The sequence below is a fragment of the Coptis chinensis genome, chromosome 6, assembly GCF_015680905.1.
Source record: "Coptis chinensis isolate HL-2020 chromosome 6, ASM1568090v1, whole genome shotgun sequence".
Taxonomy (NCBI): Eukaryota; Viridiplantae; Streptophyta; class Magnoliopsida; order Ranunculales; family Ranunculaceae; genus Coptis; species Coptis chinensis.
In genome coordinates this window covers 45845603-45866464 of record NC_141461.1, presented here as the reverse complement: position 1 = coordinate 45866464, position 20862 = coordinate 45845603, and the positions used below count along the sequence as shown (strand labels likewise).

Below are 20862 nucleotides of genomic sequence, written 5' to 3'. Positions count from 1 at the left end.
TAAAAGTGTAAGAATCCAAAAAATGTAAAAAATGAGATATTGGATCCTGATTTTCCAATTGCTATCATATCAGGCCCCTGGTTTTGTCGTACATTGTAGATAGTTTATGATATATATCGAGATAGATACGGTCATGCTGAAGACTAGAGAACGTACGTTTAAGAAGGCATTTTATTTTCACATCATTAACACAAAATAGTCTGTTTTTTGGTGATGTATGTAATGTTTATGCAAGTAATTTGTACCCAAAAGAAAATTGGTAAGAATTGTTGAAACCTGGCATTTAGAACTATATTCAAAGTAGAGCGTTCCATTAGTACTCTTAAATTTATAATTTGGAAAGGTAGCCAGAAAATTAATGTAAAATTTTGAACCAACAATAATGGTTCGGGTTAATTAGTATTACCCCACCCCACCCCACCCCCAACAATAAAACTTGGGCAACTTCTCAATCAGTTTTCAAGCGTACAACATTCTTGGTCCCCAGAAAAACTTGTACTATTACAGCAATGGCCACGGACAGAAGTGTCGTGGCTTCTAAGAGAAAGATATCAGCGGATGAAGCTAGAATCTCTCTTGTATTTGCCTTGGCTTCTCAAGCTTCATCTGTTTCACAGCGACGTAAATGTTCATATAATAAAACCCAAGCATTTTCGCTTGTGACTCTTTAAATTTGCTTATGAAGTTTTTCTGATTGATGTTATTTGTTTCTTTATGCAGCTTTATTAGAGTTGGCTAATGAATCTGCGAAGTATCTTTTTCCACGGAGATTTGAAAGTTCTAATTTGGAGGAAGCCTTGATGTCAGGTAGTTTCTAGCATTTGATATGTGTTCAATTATCTGTATGCGTTTTTCGTAATAATGTTTTTCTTCTTCGTTTGTCTCGGTGTTTATGTAGTACCTGATCTTGAAACTGTGAAGTTTACTGTATTGAGGCGAACAGAACAGTACGAAATTAGAGAAGTTGAGGTATCATATATTTATCTTCTTTCCACTTAATCAAGAGTTCCTCTTGCATATTTGATCCTCTTAAACCTGATAACAGGCGATCATGTCGGAAAGATGGGAACATGAATGCATTCAATATGTTTGAGGTGCGACTAGTTTTTTCGGTGACCTGCACCCCATTTTGTTGAGCCTACTGGTCACCACCGCTCCTTGTAGTGTCGCCTAGTGTCATCTTACATGTTATAAATTGTTTAGAGGGGGTTCTCAACTCTTAATAAAAAAATCTGCTTTCTTGTTCCACCAATGACCAATGGTTCACTCCTCTAGGTAGTGTAGCTCCTGTCTTGGCACTGCGGTCGGTGCCAGAATTCACTTCTCTCCAAGTACTTGTGAAGATGATCCAGTCAGTTTTGCTTTGATTGCCACCCACTGAGTCTTGACCTTCTAGTGAACCAAGTTTGTCTGAAATGCTCTTACAGCTGGTCTGGAGTCAGACTCTACCCATAGTTTCGTCCATCCCATCTCTATAGCTTTTGTTATAGGCCCCCAATATATGTCCCTAGAGTATGTAGTTCCATTGTGAACCCTCATTAGTACCCCAACCTGCAATTCTGGGATTTCCTCTTGAACGTGCAGCATTGTTAAGCTTGATTATACCAGCCGGTGGAGAGTTCCAATGACACTTGATAATCTTTTGGATTCTTTTGATATTGTTTAAAGTCCTGCAGCCTTCAAAGTGGAAAAGTCTTGCATTGTGTAATCCATGTTTGCTCAGCGTGATTGTTTGTAGGCTCAAAATCCTAACAACTCAATCCTCTTGAGATTTTCTTCTTGTTAGTTGTTTGACAATATTTTGATTCAAGTTTGAAGTTCCAATACTCATGAACAAACATTCAACAGTGGATTGCATTGTTGAACAGCCTTACTTTGTAGCGGAAACAACAATGCCTGGGCAGGATGGATTTGATTTCAGTGGCTCATCTCAAGGTTTGAATGTCTTAGCTGAATATCTTTTCGGTAAGGTATGATAACAATTCCCCGAAGAGAAAAATTAAGTTGAATTATATCATTAGAGGTGTACTGTGTACATCACAACTTTATGCTGAATCTGAACCTTGTGCTATTCACAGAATAATGCAAGCGACAAAATGGAGATGACTACTCCTGTCATTACTCGGAAAGCTGAGTTGAATGGCGAGAAAATGGAGATGACAACACCTGTGATAACAAAGCAGGTATTGACTTATTGCCCAGCATTATGAATTTTAGGGAAGATCCTAATTTCTTTGTAGTAGTTAAATAAATACTTTCCCTGCCCATACATACTCTGAATAACATTGTCTAACATGTGGATAATTCAACTGTCTGCTATTGCTGTACTACATTCTACTCATTATCTGTTTTGGTTTTGTTATTAAGTCGGGAGATCAAAAGAAATGGAAGATGTCATTTGTCATGCCTTCCAAGTATGGTGCCAACTTGCCGTTACCCAAGGATCCCTCTGTGAGGATTCAAGAAGTCCCCAAGAAAATTGTTGCAGTTGCTGCAGTTTCGGGTTTGTTGTTCTTCTTTTGCATAAATAGCACCCTGGAAACAGATCTACATCCTAACCCTTCATGCTCAGTATCTACAAGAAACATTCTCCTCAGTCTTTCCGTTTAAATGATAAAAGAACCAGAATATATATAAGAGAAGTAAAGGTTGTCTCATGTCATTCCTGCCACAAGTTTTTAGTGTGCAACTTCTAACAAATGTTTGTTCTTATTGAAACTTACAATTCAAATGCTTGATTTAGTCTGATTCATTGTAAGGTCATTAGTGTGCAGCAGAACTTGGACATTATAAATTCAGAATACATATCCAATGATATTTACTTATCTTCATGTATAGTTCCTGTGTATAACTTATAATTTAGATATGCATAAAGAACACTAACATTTTCTTATGATGACACTGATGTTGTCTTCAAGAATCAAAAACCACTCTGAAGAATTTTGTACTCTCTACACATGAGAAACATTCCATACAAGATACGTTAAGAAGTAAAGTTAAGAAATGCTATTTTGATTTACTGTAATTTTCGAGTGTGATAGATCTCCTTTTTCGATTGCTACAAGTTTTGTTACAGACAGAGAAGTTAAACGTCAAGAAGTAAAGTTAAGGGATGCTTTAAGAAGTGATATGCAATTCGAAGTAAAAGAGGGTGCCCTAGTGGAGGTTGCACAGGTAAGATCACACGTCCTACTGTCAAATTGTATATTATCATATTTATGACAGAATGCCATTTTGCAGTACAATCCTCCATTTACGCTTCCATTTACACGTCGCAATGAGATTGCATTGGAAGTTGAACGGAAGCAAGACTAGGGGCCTCACCTGTACAAATATCAAGTGCCTCATCCCCAATTTGACACACTGAATATACATAAGAAAATGCATACGACATACTTAGGGGCTATTTGTTTTTTTGGGTTAAGTTATAAGAGGATCTTATAAGACCATGTGTTATACGAGGGTTTTATAAGATGGTTTTATAAAGTGGTTTGTTTTTTATTTTAAGGTCCTCTTATAAGCACTTGTAAAAATAGAAAAAACAAATACATGACATCTTATAGATGATTATTTGACAAATATAATCTTACTTTATATCACATTTAACTTGAATAGATTAATTTGAAACAAGTGTATAGTTTGATTTTCGATTTCAAATCAATTTTGATAATTAGAATATCGATTTTAGGAAACTACCTTAATTGGTGGTGGTGGTGGTGTGGTCTTAATAGCACGGTGGTGGTGGTAGTGGAGGTGATGATATTGATCTTAATAGCACGATGGTGGTGGTAGTAGTAGAAGTGGTGGATGTCTTAATAGCACAGTGGTGGTGGTGATAGTAGAAGTGGTGGATGTCTTAATAGCACGGTGGTGGTGGTGATAGTCTTAATAGTACAGTGGTAGTAGTAGTGGTGGTGGTGGTGGTGGTAGTGGAGGTGATGATATTGGTCTTAATAGCACGGTGGTAGTGATAGTGGTTGTGGTAGTAGTATAAATGGTGGTGGTGGTGGTGATAGTCTTAATAGTACGGTGGTAGTGGTGGTGGAGGTGATGATGGTGGTGGTAGTGGTGGTGGTGATGATGGTGGTGGTAGTGGCGGCAGTGGTGGTGGTGGTTTTAATAGTTTGGTGGTGGTGGTGGTGGTGGTGGTAGCTAGGGCAATGGAGTTATTTGGAGAAGAAAATAATAAAAAGAGAAGAAAAGAGAAATGAGGCTAGGGTATATGGACGGGGGTGTTTGAGTTATTTTTCAAGTTATAAGACTTATAGAATTGAAGTAGATCCAATTTTGGTACTTATAGAATTTGAGCCTCTTATAAAACATTTCTAGTAGAATACCTCTTATAAAAGACAAAAAACAAACAAAAAAAATGTCCAAAATCACTGGGTCATATATTATAAGAGGTTATAAGACCTCAAGGTCTTATAAGAGGCAAAAACAAATGGCCCCTTAGACTCAATAAGCTGGGATGTATCTATGTACATAAGTACCATGCCCCAGGGGCTGGGGGTGAACTGAAGGAGCTCTTTAATGTAGCTGACGTGTTTATGTTCTTGTATGTTGATTTGTATTCAATATAATGTACGTGAAAACTGAAAATCCAAAATAGTTTGACAATTTTTTTATGTATTAATGTTGCAGAGTCATGATAATTGCTAGAATTTATCAAATCTATGGATCTACCAGCATTTCGTTTGTAACTCTATATATAGACTGAGGCTAATGAAGTCCAATGGTTTGGAGCCTATCCCACCAAACCACAATAGTATATTGGATAGTGTTAGCGGGTTAGCGTTTCGGAAACCAATAGTTTTTTTGACACCGCTAGTACTGAAGGGTTTTTTTTTTTTTTTTTTTTTTTTTTTTTGATTCTCTACTGTCTAGCCCCTATTCTCAAAGGCGAGTGAGAAAAAAGATTTAAAAAAAAAAATTCTAGATAGTGTGGCGCCGTGTAGACTTGATGCTATCTCGTTAAATAGGTAAACTTATACCGATATAATCCATTTATCTTCTTCACTAAATAACAGAAATTCGATCACTTCAAAGCCATCTCCGACAACAAATCACCCTAGCTCCCACAATCCAATGTGCACAGAAGAAAACCATACATTCATCTCTATTTGTCTCATATTGATTGATGGCCCCCTCTTTTCGCAAGTTTCTATTTTATTCTTTTGAGTTGCCATGAGATTTTAATGAAGGGTCGTGTTTATAATTTATCGAGAATCATTAAAAAGATGAAAATAAAGATATTTGAGCAACTGTTGTGTGAGTTTAAGGATTTTGTTGTACAATATAAATATCCTAAATATTAGTAAGGTCGTAAAATATTTTGAGTTGTGAAGCTTCTTTGTAATCTACGTGTTGTGAATGCTGCTTGCTTGATAATAGAGGAATAGACTGTCACTTTTGACAAGAAAAGAGAGAAGAGGAGGAGTCGAAAACCAGAGTGATCGAAGTGGTGGGACAGGAGAATCTCCATTCTGACTCGACACGTGACAATATATCAGCCTTTGAAGTTTTCAAGATATTGAGGTTGTCCTCTTGAGTGGTTTTATACACCATCAAACCCACGTGTCCCTAGATCTCCACCCCGAGGTCCAAATCTAAGTACACGGAGACCCTATAACACGAGCCCATTCACATTTCTCGTGGGCCTCCCATTAATCTGGCATATTGGTTCATAATTTTATTTTATTTGGCGCCACCGCGCCAGCTGATTAGATGATTAAACTCATACCCCGATACCCGAACTTGTTCATTTAATTTTATCCCACTTGTTGTACCAAAAATGAATTCAACAGATCAATTGAGATCGCTCTTGTCTCCATTTTCGTTGGCCTTGCCTCTGCAATAGCTTTTTCCATTTTCCTACAACACAAAAAAGAAGCAGCACCACTAGCTAGTTCAGTAGTGCCAACCACTACCGCCAAACGCAAAGGATTCAACCTTTAAACATTCTTTTTTTTTTCGTTTCATTAACTTAGGGTGTCCATGCCATTCTTGTTAAAAATCTACAGTGCAAGTAGTTGAGGAAATCCATATTTCCAAGTATATATCTTTCTCGGATGACTACTTCATGGAAATTGCATCTCTATCCGCCAACCACGCTCCAAGGCAGGATCCCATAGGCAGGCAGGTCAGCAACCACCAACTTTTTTTTTTTAAGTGGAAATTTTATTAATAAAGATAACGAGTTTTACAAATAGTTAGGACAAACGTGCAACAAGCTGCGCCGCAAGTCCTTTCTGGATGGCAAATCCTATTCTCCTAAATACAAACTCGTTGGAACCAAATTTGTCATTACATTCATAGTCCATAACTTTCTCGCAATCTCTTAAGGAGCTCAACGGATCATTGGGCCAAAACCAAAAGTGTCAAAACGAAAGGAATGAAACAATCTTTGGTTAGCTCTACAAGCCTCCTCGTGTTTCTCAATTTTCCCTCGCCACGCTCTAGTAGCTGCTTCTCCCACCTTAAAGACTCCATTCCCAAGCCCTACCAACGGAGAGGCTCCAGTTACATCAACACACGCATGCCTTCCCTCAGACCAACTGTAGACCAATACATCTGCAGGCCGAAATGTCAATCTTCCCTCATTGGGATCAGTGAGAAAATTTACAGGAGCTTCCGTCTTCACTTGTACCCCAAATACCAAAAAATGCATCACATAAAATATCTCTGACATGATCATGTCGGTATTTGAAACCTGGGAAATACCTACAATGTGCTGCATGGTCTCCGAAAGCATCTAGTATACTCTTTTTGCAAATAGGGCATAGACCACCATCAGAGTACAAAGGAATCATGAGACGGTACCGAAGAATAGAACGATACTCCACCGGCGACATACGCTGTCCAAGTCCCTCTATCGGAATAGCCAGTAGAAAATCTTTTGTATGTTATGACTGCAAGCATCCAATAACTGCTTTTCTGACGAGTAGATAACACAAACTCCCTCTCAAGACCAAAGAACTATCTTACCGGTAAAAAAACGCCAAAACTTTTTGTGGTTTTGAGGGGACGGTAGCATTCACAGTAAGAGAGTTAACATCAAAATCGGGTAGAGAGAGACTCAATGCACTGCTAGCAACATCAATAATCTCATCCATAGGCACTATGCCACAACTCCTAAGAATGTGGTTCTGAAGCTCAGAAGTCTGACAACGAGAGGTCACAAAAGCAAAAGTAGAGACATCAGTGGCACAATAAATACCTAACCCACCCAGACGTAATGGGAGTGTCGATAGATGCCACCGCAAATCACCGGCCGGGGCCGCCAGAAACCACAATACCACGGAGAACACCGCGGGAGATGCCGATCAAAAGTCTTAGTCCTCTCTCGAAAAGAGCCGGTGGACAAGTACGAATCGCGAAAGACCAACTTAGAAAGCCCAAAGACAAGCTCGTAAGAAGCGTTAACTCACACCGTGGATCTTCCAAAATAGCTAAACGGTCCATCAAACTCATAGCCTTTTCAACACGCCATGCAGCAAGGCCCATGACAAAGGATGAATCGATCTTGACCGCACCTCCAAGAAACTTGACCCCCCGGTGGGCCGACAAATCTGAAGGAAAGAGACCAGAGTGAAGCGGCGTGGATCCGTGATGGCCAAAATATCTCAGTTTTAGCCACATTAAGAACCAACCCGTAAGAAGGTCCTTCTTCCCGAATAATACCCAAAGCCGTCGCCACACTGCTTCAGATCTCCAATCGAGTCCCGCCATCTAGGTACCAAGCCCGTAGTAATAACCGACAACCGGATGGATCCGGTAGAATCGGGGGATGCAACACTAGTGCAAAGAGAAGGGGACCCAAAGGATCGCTTTGTTGGACCCCATGAGCGGCACCATATGTAGCCGTCCCTAAATATAACCTCGCAGGTTGACAATACAAGTACTCGACCCAAGGGGCAATAGCTGGGCAGTGGATACGAACCTCTCTTAACATGGTAGTCCGATCAACCATGTTAAAAGCATTCTGAAAATCTACCAGTAGCATCGAAAGAGAAGTAATCGTCCCCTGTTAGCATAAACTATAATGGCGGTTGGCCAGGCAAAATCGCTTCTGCTCCACCATAAACACCAACCCCATACTGAAAATCCTGTAAGTACCCTACCACATCTTTGGAAACTCCTTTCATTGCAATCTTGGAGACCAAGCGGCGCCAAACCATACCCACAGCTATAAGGCTAATAATCGTTATCCGCTTCGAGAAGTGGAGTAAAGCGGAGCACTAGCAATGAATTCCGCTTAACGGCCGTGGGACATCGTCCCTCAGAACCAAAGATTCACCACGAGGGTCAATGTATCTAGCGGATCGATGATATAGCTGCTGCAACACCACTCATGGCATCCAACAAATGCCGAGCTCGAAGACCATCAATGACCACAAAGAAGTACCTTTTCGAAATGACCCGATACATGACATTAGGGTGTCTCTCTCTACCACTAAAGGAGGCTCAGCAAAAGGAGTAGATGGTCTTACAGGTGGTTGTCGCATCGGGTGCTTCTCCTCTAATGCACATATAGTCTCCGCAGTATTGGAGGCAACTCCTGATGATGACAACACTTTTACCGCGCAGAAAATGTCCATCGAAGAACTTTCTGCAAGCATCGGTGCACATTCTGAGAGGGGACAGATCTCTGTGGTGGCTGGATTGAAGGAGGCTCTATTACAGACAAGAGACGAAACATCCCACCAGGCTCATTCCATGTCGTCAAAGCATGGAGAACCTGTTTCTGCTGAAGGTTTTTTCTAGTACCAGAACGACGTTCCTGACGATTCTGTGGTTGAAAAACTTGCAGAGTACAGCGTGGCAGAAGAAGGAGACGAACCCAAGGCATAATTGAACCAGGATCAGCCGAAATATCCCAAAGGCATAATTTTTGAGGATAAGAATATTATGTTGAAGCAGTAGTACTGTATCAAAATAATTACAAATTTTAGCAATATATAAAAGATTTGAGATGAAGACTGAAAATGATTATTATTGATTCTTGTCTTTCTTTTAGAGACACTGATAGCATCTATATATGATTACATAGTCTACTAGAGTTTTGGGATGGAAAAATAAGAGGGCGTGCGCGCGCTCATATTGGCCTTGCCAAGAGCGTGCCCGCGCTCATGCCTTAACATCTCAGGTTCTGATTTTTCTACAATAAACACGAAATTTTGCAGACGCGCCAAAATTTCAGATTACGATAAAAATAGAAATTAGGTTTTGGAAAACAAAGTCTTGAATAGAAACCCAATTTTCACCATATCTCTTTCTCATGGTCATGGAGAGTTTGAGTTGTTTGCTCAAGGAGAAGTTATACTCTAACAACATCAATGCCCATCCAAAATGCAAAAAAACACAAGTCATCAGTTTGTGTTTTGCAGATGATGTACTAATCTTCTTCAAAGGTGAACAACAGTCTGCAGAAGCAGTTATGAGTACCTTAACTAAGTTCTCAAAAGGAACTGGGTTGAGGATAAATGTGTAGAAAACTACCTTGATTACTGGAGGGCTCTCGGAAGATGAAAGCAAGCTCATGGTAGAAACCATAGGAGCTAAGCAAGCCTCTCTTCCTGTTACTTATTTGGGACTGCCTTTAAGTTCCACAAGGCTTGGTATTAGGGATTGCCAACCCCTAATAGAGAGAATAACAACAAGGATATAGAATTGGAAAACTAGATGCCTCTCTCACGCGGAAAGACTTTAACTTATCCATTCAGTTTTGTCTTCTTTTCATGTATATTAGGCTCGGACTTTTGTTCTACCTCTCATCTTCCTTGAGCAAGTTACTAAGATTTGCAACAAATTCCTATATAGTGGAGCTGAAATGGGAAGTAAAATGCATTATACCAGTAAAAGCTGCACAACACTCCAAAAACAAGAAGGTGGCTTAGGGATAATAAACTTGAAGCTGTGGAATAAAGTGGCATACTGTGGGTTACTATTCAAGGTGGTATCACGAGAAGAAAGCTTATGGGTGAAATGGGTATGGAACCAACACATCAAGGACAAACACTTCTGGTCAATGAAAATCCCAAAAGACTGTTCATGGGTATGGAGAAACATTCTGATGGCAAGGGTTAATGCAAGGAAATTCACTAAATATGTTATAGCTAATGGTGAAGACGCTTCCCTATAGTATGATTTGTGGTGTAGTGAGTTTCCACTTATTGAGAATGCATTTGCACGAGATCATATTCAGCTCCCACTTACAACAAAAGTTAGTGAATTGATCATGGATAGGCAATGGAACATGTTAGTAAGAAAATTGCCTCTGTCACCTCTTAAAAGCAATATCCTTCACACCGAAATCAATGGATATGTAAATAGAGATGCCATTGCCTGGACGCCATCTCCAAATGATCTCTTCAGCTCCAAAGCCACATATGCAGCCATGAGAATTCCAAAGGAGAAAGTGAGATGGTGCAGTTTAGTTTGGGGGAAGTATGTGGTACCTAGGCACTCCTTTATCACATGGCAACTGCTCTCAAATAACCTCCCTACCCAAGACAGATTGGTTAAGAAGAATGTGATACAACATTCTCTTTGTTGTTTTTGTAACAAGAGTAGGGAGAATTCATTGCACCTGTTCTTTGAGTGTCAGTATAGCAAAGATATTTGGAATGGTGTTAAGCAAGAATTGGGATTCTTCCTGAATTCGATTGATGGCAATGGAGTATGGCTGGAACTTATTCAGAGATGTAACACGAGAGTCCTTGAAAGCAGAGGTTATAAAGGTTTTCATATGTGCCACTGTCAGTTACATTTGGCAAGAAAGAAATTTCAGGAGATTTAGAAATTGCACACAACCAAGGGAAGTGGTGAGGAATAGAATAATCTCAGAAACAAAGACTTATCTTCAGGGTCAGTTATCTACAGTTCAAGCAGATCATAAGGAAAAGGCTTTGTTAGAAAGACTTGGACTTATAGTGGAATATAAGATAAGTACACCAATCTCGTGCGTGTGGACAAAACCAATTGATGAGGTTGTAAAATTGAATACTGATGGAGCAGTATCAGATACAAGATGTGGTACAGGGGGAGCAACCAGAGATTTCAATGGTGAGGTTTTATTTGCTTATGTAGGAGGAGGAGGTACAACTCAGTGATATTTCAAGAGTTAAAAGCTATTATGCAAGGATTGAAGGGATGCGTGGACTGTCAATATATGAAGGTGTTAGTGGCCTTAGGCTCACTGTGCGCAATTAACATTCTTAAGAGAAAAGAGCAAGCTCTTTGGTTTCGTTAGAATATAGTAGGGGCTATAGAGTTGTTTTGCTCGAAACTTTCTAGTGTTGATTTTATTCATGTGTATCAAGAGACTAATAGGGTAGCTGATCATTTGGCATCCTTAAAACAATATAATGGTGTAGAATACTTTATACCTCCTCTGAGCAAACAACTCATGCATTTTGTGGAGGAGGATAAAAACAATGTATATTTGAGGATCTAGTGCAGGTAAGGGTCTGCCGAACCCTAAACTTTGTTAAAAAAAAAAAAAAAAGAGAAAATCCTTGCAGAGAGAAAAGCTTGTAAGGAGAGAGGGGTGATCTAGTAAGGTGGAGAGACTTGAGAGGCGTGATTGTAATCTTCCTTCCCATAATTATAAAAGGATTAGCTCTTGTGGAAATAGGCATTATTGGCCGAACCACGGTACATCTTTATGTTGTGGTATGTTTTACTTGCTTTATATTTCTATTGCTTGTTTGTGATAATTATATCCATAGTTTAGGTGGTTGTTGGTTGTAGTTAAAGTTTGGATTTTTAGATTGGAGTAGTAGATTGTCCAAGTGCAAGCTATCTTAGTAGGGATCGATTGGTATCATTTTCCCCAACAAGTGGTATCAGAGCCAGGTTGGATTAAGCCTAATAAGGTTGTTATCCAAATCTTGCCCAGAAGGTGTTTGATAAATTTTTTGAGAAGAGGTTTGAGTTAAAATAGCTTGTTAAGATGGACCCTTCTATAAACCCTTGCATGACTAGCTTGAATAGAGCTAACTACACTATTTGGAAAGCTAAGATGGAAGACTTGCTCTATTGCAAGGACTTGGCACAACCTATTGAGAATGGAGGAGTAAAACCAGACGCAATAGCGGCGGCTGAGTAGAGCAAGCTTGATAGAAAAGTAATTGGGTACATTCGACAGTGTCTTCCACTATGTATCCCAAGAGACTACCGCTTTTGGCTTGTGGAAGAAACTCGAAGACCTCTATGAGAGGAAGTCGGCCGGAAACAAGGTACTTCTCATTAAGAAGTTTGCTAACATGAGGTACAAAGAAGGTTCCTCAATGTTTGAGTATTTTAATGAAGTACAAAATACCATCAATCAGTTGCACTTGATAAAGATTGATATGGGTGACAAAGTTGAGGCTTTGTTACTATTAAACTCTCTACCCGATAGTTGGGAGATTTTAACAGTTTCTCTTGGCGGAGCCGGTAAGGATGAAATCATTTCCATGAAGATGGCTACTGGGGCATTGTTGAATAAGGAGACAAGAAGGGGTTCACGAAGCAGCTCCTCTCATTCAGAGTTCCTTGTCACAGAGAAGCGGGGGAGAGGTAAGAGCAGAAAACCATCTCATTCTAGAGGTGATGACAAAAGCAAATCTAGGGGTGAAGCTAGAACTCATAAGGCAATGAGACAATGTTACTATTGTGCCACCAAGGGTCACTTCAGGTATGAGTGTAGAACACTTAAGAGGGATGAGAAGAATTACTGTGTACATGAAGACATGGTGAATAGGAACAGAAGCATAGGCAGAGATACTGTCGCACTAGTCGATAATGGTCTAGTAGGGATTGTGTCAGATTGTGGTGAGTGTTATGTTAGTACTTCATGTCAGGATACAGAGTGGGTGATAGATACAGGAGCATCCTATCACGTCATACCACACAGGGAATTATTCACTACCTACAGCTGTGGTTAATTTGGTGAAGTAAAGATAGGTAACAGTGGCATCTCTCAGATTGTAGGCATTGGGGATGTTCATGTAGAAACCAATGTCGGCTATACCTTGACACTCAAGGATGTAAGACATGTCCCTAATATTTGACTAAGCTTAATTTCCGCTAGGAAGTTAGATGATAATGACTTTCTAAACTCCTTTGGTAACGGGGTATGGAAACTGAGCAGATGTTCCATTGTAGCAGCCAAAGGGAAGAAAACTTGCTCACTTTACAAGACACAGGCTAGTTTGTGTAAAGCAGATTTAAATGCGGCACAAGAAGAAGCTTTTTCTGAACTATGGCATAAGAGACTGTGTCATATGGGAGAAAAGGCATGGAAGTTCTTGCCAAGCAAAAGGCCTTGCCAAACATCAAAGGTACGCATTTAAATAGATGTACTCATTGTTTGGTAGGAAAGAAACACAGGGTGTCTTTCCAAAGATTCTCCTCTCACAGAAAAGACAATGTCTTTGAGTTAGTACACACATATTTATGTGGTCCTATGAAAGTGAAGTCCCACGGGGGAGCTTTGTACTTCTTAACTTTCATTGATGATGTGTCAAGAAAGATATAGGCATATAATCTGAAGACCAAGGATGAAGTACAGTGTTTAAGATTTTCCATAGCATGGTGGAAAGAGAGACAGAGAAGCCTTTGAAGTGTATTCGCTCAGATAATAGGGGAGAGTACATTAGGCCATTTGAAGAGTATTGCAAGAGTCATGGGATTCGTCATGAGCAGACCATTCCTAAGATACCACAACAGAATGGTATAGCCGAGAGGATGAATCGTACCATTGTAGAGAGGATGAGATGCATGTTGTCTCACTTTAAGTTACCTAGAAGTTACTGGGTAGAAGCAATGCGCACAGCCGTGCATGTGATCAACCTATCGCCTTTGAAGCCTCTAAATAGTGATTATCCAGAGAGAGTATGGTCAGGTAGAGATGTTGATTATGGATACTTGAGGGTATTTTGGTGTAGGACATTTGTTTATATTCCCAAGGATGAGAGTTCCAAGCTTGATGACAAAGCTAAGCAGTACATTTTTCTGGGGTTATGGGGATGATAAGTTTGGCTACAAATTTTATGATCCGATTAACAAGAAGGTAATCTGAAGTCGAGATATTGTGTTCTTGGAAGACCAAACCATAGCAGACTTTGAGGATAGTGAGAAGCTATAAGCTTTCACTAATGATCTTGTTGATTCAGAACCAGAAGTTCCTACTGTGTACGTGAAATGTGCAGAAGGCATTGAGAATGCAAAGAACCATGGGTTTGAAGCTCATGATGATGATCCTATTACTTATAATGGGATAGAACCTATTGATATAGAAGATGCAGATGAAGTGCATGAACCACTACCTGAGCAAGCAGAAGTGCATCCTCCTGAGCCACAAGAAGATGGGGTAAGGAGGTCCGACAGAGAGAGACAAGCTTCAACCATGTATCCACCACATACGTATAATATATTTTACTATCTGATAGTGGAGAACCTATGTACTATCAAGAGGCTCTTGAAGGTACATACAAGGAGAAGTGGTTGAAGGTCATGTAAGATGAGATGTGTTCTTTGCATAAGAATCACACTTATGGCTTAGTTGAGAAACCAAAAGGAAGGAAAGTTCTCAAGAAAAGGTACAAAGCTCGTCTTGTTGTGAAGGAATTATGCCAAAGAAAAGGTATTGACTTTGATGAAATTTTCTCACCTGTAGTTAAGATGACTTCTATCAGGGTGGTATTGGGTCTAGCTGCAAAGATGAACCTAGAGGTTGAGTAACTAGATGTCAAGACAGCTTTTCTTCATGGAGATCTTGAAGAAGATGTCTACATGGACCAGCCAGAGGGGTTTGAGGTCAAAGGCAAGGAGCACCTGGTATGCAAGCTAAGAAAGAGTTTGTATGGGTTGAGGCAAGCACCAAGACAGTGGTACATGAAGTTTGGGTCCTTTATGGTGAAGCATGGATACAAGAAGTCTGCTTCCGATCATTGTATGTTTGTTCAGAAATTTTCTGATGGGGATTTCATAGTGCTCTTGTTGTATATGGATGATATATTGATAGTTGGCCAGAACATCAACAAAATATCCAAGCTGAAGAAAGACTTAAGTAAGTCTTTTGAGATAAAGGATATGGGTAAAGCAAAGCAGATACTTAGGATGCGGATCACTCGTGACCTAAAGAGTGGGAAGTTGTGGCTTTCTCAAGAAAGCTACATTGAGAAGGTGTTGAAGAGATTCAATATGGATCAAGCGAAGCCAGTCAGTTGTCCGCTTGGTGGCCAGTTCCGCATGACCAAAGATATGTGTCCAAGGGGTGAGCATGAGCAGAGTCAAATAGAAAAGGTTCCTTATGCATCCGCAGTGGGCAGCTTGAATGTATGCAATGATGTGTACAAGACCGGATATTGCTTTTGCCGTTGGTGTTGGAAGCCGATTTCTATCAAATCCGGGTAAGGAGCATTGGGAAGGTGTTAAGTGGATATTGAGATATCTCAAGGGCACTTTCAAAGCATGTTTGTGTTATGGTGGGAGTAAGACCTTGCTTGAAGGCTACACAGATGCATACATGGCAGGTGATGTTGACTCTATAAAGTCCACTTCCGGTTATCTGTTTACTTTTGCAGTGGGAGCAGTTTCTTGACAATCTAAGTTGCAAAAGTGTGTTGCCCTCTCCACTACAGAAGCCGAGTATATTGCAGCCACTGAGTATTGCAAAGAGATGTTGTGGATGTAGAGGTTCTTCGATGAACTAGGGCTCAAGCAGAAACAATTTGTAGTTCTATGTGACAGTCAGACTGCCATCCATTTGAGTAAGAATTCGAGTTTTCATTCTAGATCCAAGTACATACATGTGCGTTATCATTAGATTAGAGAAGTTCTCAAAGACAAGCATTTGTGTATTTAGAAGATCCATACCGACAAGAACGGGTCGGATATGATGAGCAAAGTCTTACCGAAAGGTAAGTTTGATGTTTGTTGTGCTACCGCCGGAATGGTAGCACACTCCTCCTGTTGATTTGGGAATGCATTGAGGTATCCACCCTCACTGTTCGGGAAAGGGAGATTGTTGGTGTTATCCCTCACATGAGGATGACGAAATATATGGGAGAAAGCAGTACTGTTCGTGGCACTGATCCTTCTATTTTCTATTCAAAGTTGAGTTTCTCATGTTCAATGTAGTTTCTCCGAAAGCGAGCTACTGACTAGCGGCAATCGGGACGCAAAGAAGACTAGAAAACTCTGGAAGGTGCTAACAAACCAACTTTGCTTCCCTACTGAGCAGAGGTATGAGAGCGCGCACTTAGATTAGTGGTGACCAAGGCGCGCCCGAGCCCTTGCCGTGAAAAAGAAGATAGTTTTTTTTTAGCCTCTCATGAAACATGTTTACTGGACTTTTGAGAAGGAAAATTAAGAAGGGACGCGAGCGCTCAGATTTGCCTATCTGAGAGCGCGCCCGTGCTCATACCTGAATATGTCGGGTTCTGATTTTTCCTACAGTAACACAAAATTTTACAGACACGCCGAAATTTTAGATTACTATAGAAACAAAAGTTAGGTTTTGGAAAACCATATCTTGAATAGAAACCCAATTTTGAGAGCACTCAAAATTGAGAGAAAACCCTTGCAGAGAGAAAAGCTTGTAAGGAGAGATGAGTGATCTAGTAAGGTGGAGAGACTTGAGAGGAGTGATTGTAATCTTCCTTCCCATACTTATAAAATGATTAGCTCTTGTAGAAGTAGGCATCATTGGCCGAACTATGGTATATATTTGTGTTGTGGTATGTTTTACTTGCTTTATATTTCTATTATTTGTTTGTGATAGTTATATCCATAGTTTAGGTTGTGGTTGTTGGTTGTAGTTAAAGTTTGGATTTTTGGATTAGAGTAGTAGATTGTCCAAGTGCAAGCTATCTTAGTAAGGATCGATTGGTATCATTTTCCCAAACACTTTTGTGATCTGGTAAGCCATCCCAGTCGGCATCTGTGTATGTTGTTAGTTGAGTTGACCCTTTGCTAAAACATATGCCATGATGAAGAGTTCCTTTCACATATCTCAGTATTCTTTTAATTGCGGTATGGTGAATTGTTCTAGGATAGTGCATATACTGTGAAACTTAATCCATAGAGAATTTCGGTCTTGACCAACTGAGGTACTGAAGTCCACCTACTAGAAACCTATAAAAGGTTGGATCTGAGAAGATTTAACTTGAAGTTTAATCAAGTTTGAATCCTGTAGTGCAAGGAGTACTTAGTGGCTTGGCCCCATCCATGTTGGCTTTCTGAATGAGTTATGTAGCATACAGTTTCTGACATAAATGTAGAGTGGTGGAAATTCTTGTTAGAGTTATCCCTCACATGAGGATGAGGATGAAGGAGAGAAACAATACTGTTTGTGTGAATAGGTCGGTGCTCGATTTAGCCTGGCCTAAGGCGCGCCTGGGCCCTTTCCGTGAAAAAAAAGATAGTTTTTTTTTCAGCTTCTCACGAAACAAAGGTACTGGACTTTTGAGGGCGCGCATGCTTGAATTGGCCTTGCCGAGAGTGCGTCCGCGCTCATGTCTAAATTTGCAGACTTCTATTTCTATAGTAACCGCAAAATTGTGGGTTACTATAAAAACCAGAAGTAAGGTTTTGGAAAACCTAAGTCTTGAATAGAAACCCAATTTTGAGAGCAATCAAAATTGAGAGAAAACCCTTGCAAAGAGAAAAGCTTGTAAGGAGAGAGGAGTGATCTAGTAAGGTGGAGAGACTTGAGAGGAGTGATTGTAATCTTCTTTCCCACACTTATAAAAGGATTAACTCTTGTGGAAGTAGGCATCATTAACCGAACCACGTTACATCTTGTGTTGTGGTATGCTTTACTTTCTTTCCATTGTTATTACTTGTTTGTGATAGTTGTTGATTGCTTGGAATGTTGAGTTTGTTGTTGGTTGTAGTAAAGGTTAGATTTTTGTCTGGAGAAGTAGTTTGTCTAATTGCAAGTTATCTTAGTAGGGATTGGTTGGTATCGTTGTCCCCAACAAGTGGTATCAGAGCCAGGTTAGATTAATTTAGGTTGTTATCCAAATTATTTCTTAGAAGGTGTTTGACAAAATTCTTGAGAGAAGGTTTGAGTTGAAATAACTTATAGAGATGGACCATTCTGTAAACACTCGCATGACTAGTCTAAATAGAGGTAACTACACTATTTGGAAAGCCAGGATGGAAGACTTACTCTATTGCAAGGACTTAGCACAACCCATTGAGAATGGAGGAGTAAAACCAGACACAATTACCGCAGCTGAGTGGAAGACGCTTGATGGAAAAACGATTGGGTGCATTAGACAACGGATTGACAACAATGTAATCCGCCTTGTTCCCAAGAGACCACCGCTTTCAGCCTGTGGAAGACATTAGAAGACCTCTATGAGAAGACAAGAAAGGACGCACAGAATAGCTCTTGTCACTCAGAGATCCTTGTTACAGAAAATCAAGAGAGAGGCAAAAGTAGAAAACCATCTCATTCTAGAGGTGATGACAAAAGAAAATCTAGGAGCGCGAGCAGACCTCCTAAGAAAGACTTGTCGTGTAATCATTTCGGTATCCATGGCCACTTCAAGTATGAATGCATTGAATTGAAGAGGGATGAGAAGACTAATATCATACATGAAGACAAGTTAGAGTTGAAAGAAAGCACCATCGGTAGAGACGCCACAGACATCGCTTCAGAAGGGGAAGTAGGAATTGTGTCAGACTGTGACGAGTTATGCTTGAGCACTTCATGCTAGGGTACAGAGTGGGTGGTAGATACAGGTGCTTCCTACCACATCACACCTCATAAGAGTTTCTTCACTATCTACAAATCGGGTGATTTTGATGAGGTAAAGATGGGCAACAATGAAGTCTCAAAGATTGTAGGCATTGGGGATATTCATGTAGAAACCAATGTCGGCTACACCTTGACACTCAAGGATGTAAGACATGTCCTTGACATTCGACTAAGCCTAATTTTCACTGGGAAGTCAGATGATGATGGCCTTCTAAACTCGTTTGGTAACGGGGTATGGAAACTGAGCAGATGTTCCATTATAGTAGCCAAAGGGAAGAAAACTTGCTCGCTTTATAAGACACAGGCTAGTTTGTGTAAAACAGAGTTAAATGCGGCACAAGAAAAAGTTTCTTCCGAACTATGGCATAAGAGACTGTGTCATATGGGAGAAAAAAGGCATGGAAGTTCTTGCCAAGTAAAAGGCCTTGCCAAACATCAAAGGTACGCATTTAAATAGATCTACTTAATGTTCGGTAGGAAAGCAACACAAGGTGTCTTTCCAAAGATTCCCCTCTCACAGAAAGGACAATGTGCTTGAGCTTGTACACATATATTTATGTGGTCCTATGAAAGTAAAGTCCCATAGGGGAGCTTTGTGCTTCTTGACTTTCATTGATGATGTGTCAAGAAAGATATGGGCATATAGTATGAAGACTAAGGATGAAGTACTTGGCGTGTTCAAGACTTTCCATAACATGGTGGAAAGAGAGACAGGGAAGCCTTTGAAGTGTATTCGCTCAGATAATAGGGGTGAGTACATTGGGTCATTCGAAAAGTATTACAAGAGTCATGGGATTCGTCATGAGCAGACCATTCCCAATATACCGTAACAGAATGGTATAGCCGAGAGGATGAATTGTACCATTGTAGAGAGGATGAGATGCATGTTGTCTCACTCTAAGTTACCTAGAAGTTACTGGGTAGAAGCAATGCGCACAGCCGTGCATGTGATCAACCCATCGCCTTCGAAGCCTTTGAATAGTGATTATACAGAGAGAGTATGGTCAGGTAAAGATGTTGATTATGGATACTTGAGGGCATTTGGGTGCAGGGCATTTGTTCATATTCCCAAAGATGAGAGATCCAAGCTTGATGACAAAGCTAAGTAGTGCATTTTTCTGGGGTTATGGAGATGATAAGTTTGGCTACAAACTTTATGATCCGATTAACAAGAAGGTAATCCGAAGTTGAGATGTTGTGTTCTTAGATGACCAAACCATAGCAGACTTTAAGGATAGTGAGAAGCTAGAAGCTTTCACTAATGATCTTGTTGATTCAGAACCAGTAATTCCTACTGTGGAATGTGCAGAAGGCATTGAGAATGCAAAGAACCATGGGTTTGAAGCTCATGATGATGATCCTATTACTCATAATGGGATAGAACCTATTGATATAGAAGATGTAGATGAAGTGCGTGAACCACTACCTGAGCAAGCTGAAGTGCATCCTCTTGAGCCACAAGAAGATGGGGTAAGGAGGTCCGACAGAGAGAGACAAGCTTCAACCAGGTATCCACCACATACGTATGTTTTACTATCTGATGGTGGAGAACCTATGTACTATCAAGAGGCTTTTGAAGGTACAGACAAAAAGAAGTGGTTGAAGGCCATGCATGATGAGATGAATTATTTGCATAAGAATCACACTTATGACTTAGTTGAGAAACCGAAAGGAAGAAAAATTCTCAAGAATAAGTGGATCTACAAAGTCAAGCATGAGGAGAATAATCCACACCCAAGGCACAAAGCTCGTCTTGTTATGAAGGGATTCGATCAAAGGGAAGGTATTGACTTTGATGAAATTTTCTCTCCTGTAGTTAAGATGACTTCTATCAGGGTGGTATTGGGTCTGATCGCAAGTATGAACCTAGAGGTTGAGCAACTAGATGTCAAGACAACTTTTCTTCATGGAGACATTGAAGAAGATGACTACATGGACCAGCCAGAGGGGTTTGAGGTCAAAGACAAGAAGCACCTAGTATGCAAGCGAATAAAGAGTTTGTATGGGTTGAAGCAGGCACCGAGATAGTGGTACATAAAGTTTGATTCCTTTATGGTGAAGCATGGCAACATTAAGTCCGCTTCCGATTACTGTGTGTTTGTTAA

General features: G+C 40.2%; 1 protein-coding gene across 5 annotated transcripts; it reads left to right on the top strand.

The window, feature by feature from the left end:
- Positions 1-207: 207 nt before the first annotated feature.
- LOC147493234 (heme-binding-like protein At3g10130, chloroplastic) lies at positions 208-3584 on the top strand. Of its 5 annotated transcripts, none has more exons than XM_086568752.1 (8): positions 208-259; positions 721-807; positions 899-969; positions 1869-1970; positions 2079-2183; positions 2368-2507; positions 3069-3174; positions 3241-3584. In XM_086568752.1, exons 1-8 carry the CDS (start codon positions 214-216, stop codon positions 3313-3315), a joined length of 732 nt encoding a protein of 243 aa, XP_086424878.1. In that variant the 5' UTR covers positions 208-213; the 3' UTR covers positions 3316-3584. The 5 variants fall into 5 exon arrangements, 3 of the variants coding, with proteins under 3 accessions (XP_086424878.1, XP_086424876.1, XP_086424875.1); XM_086568750.1 differs by lacking the exon at positions 208-259 and adding an exon at positions 353-621 and having other exon boundaries at positions 2368-2503; positions 3077-3174; XM_086568749.1 differs by lacking the exon at positions 208-259 and adding an exon at positions 398-621.
- Positions 3585-20862: the final 17278 nt, after the last annotated feature.

Excerpts from the sequence above, each read along its gene's own strand:
- LOC147493234 (XM_086568749.1), top strand. The coding sequence starts at position 510 with ATGGCCACGGACAGAAGTGTCGTGGCTTCTAAGAGAAAGATATCAGCG. Across the intron at positions 808-898 it reads GGAGGAAGCCTTGATGTCAG|TACCTGATCTTGAAACTGTG; the intron begins GTAGTTTCTAGC and ends GTGTTTATGTAG. Across the intron at positions 3,175-3,240 it reads CCCTAGTGGAGGTTGCACAG|TACAATCCTCCATTTACGCT; the intron begins GTAAGATCACAC and ends GCCATTTTGCAG.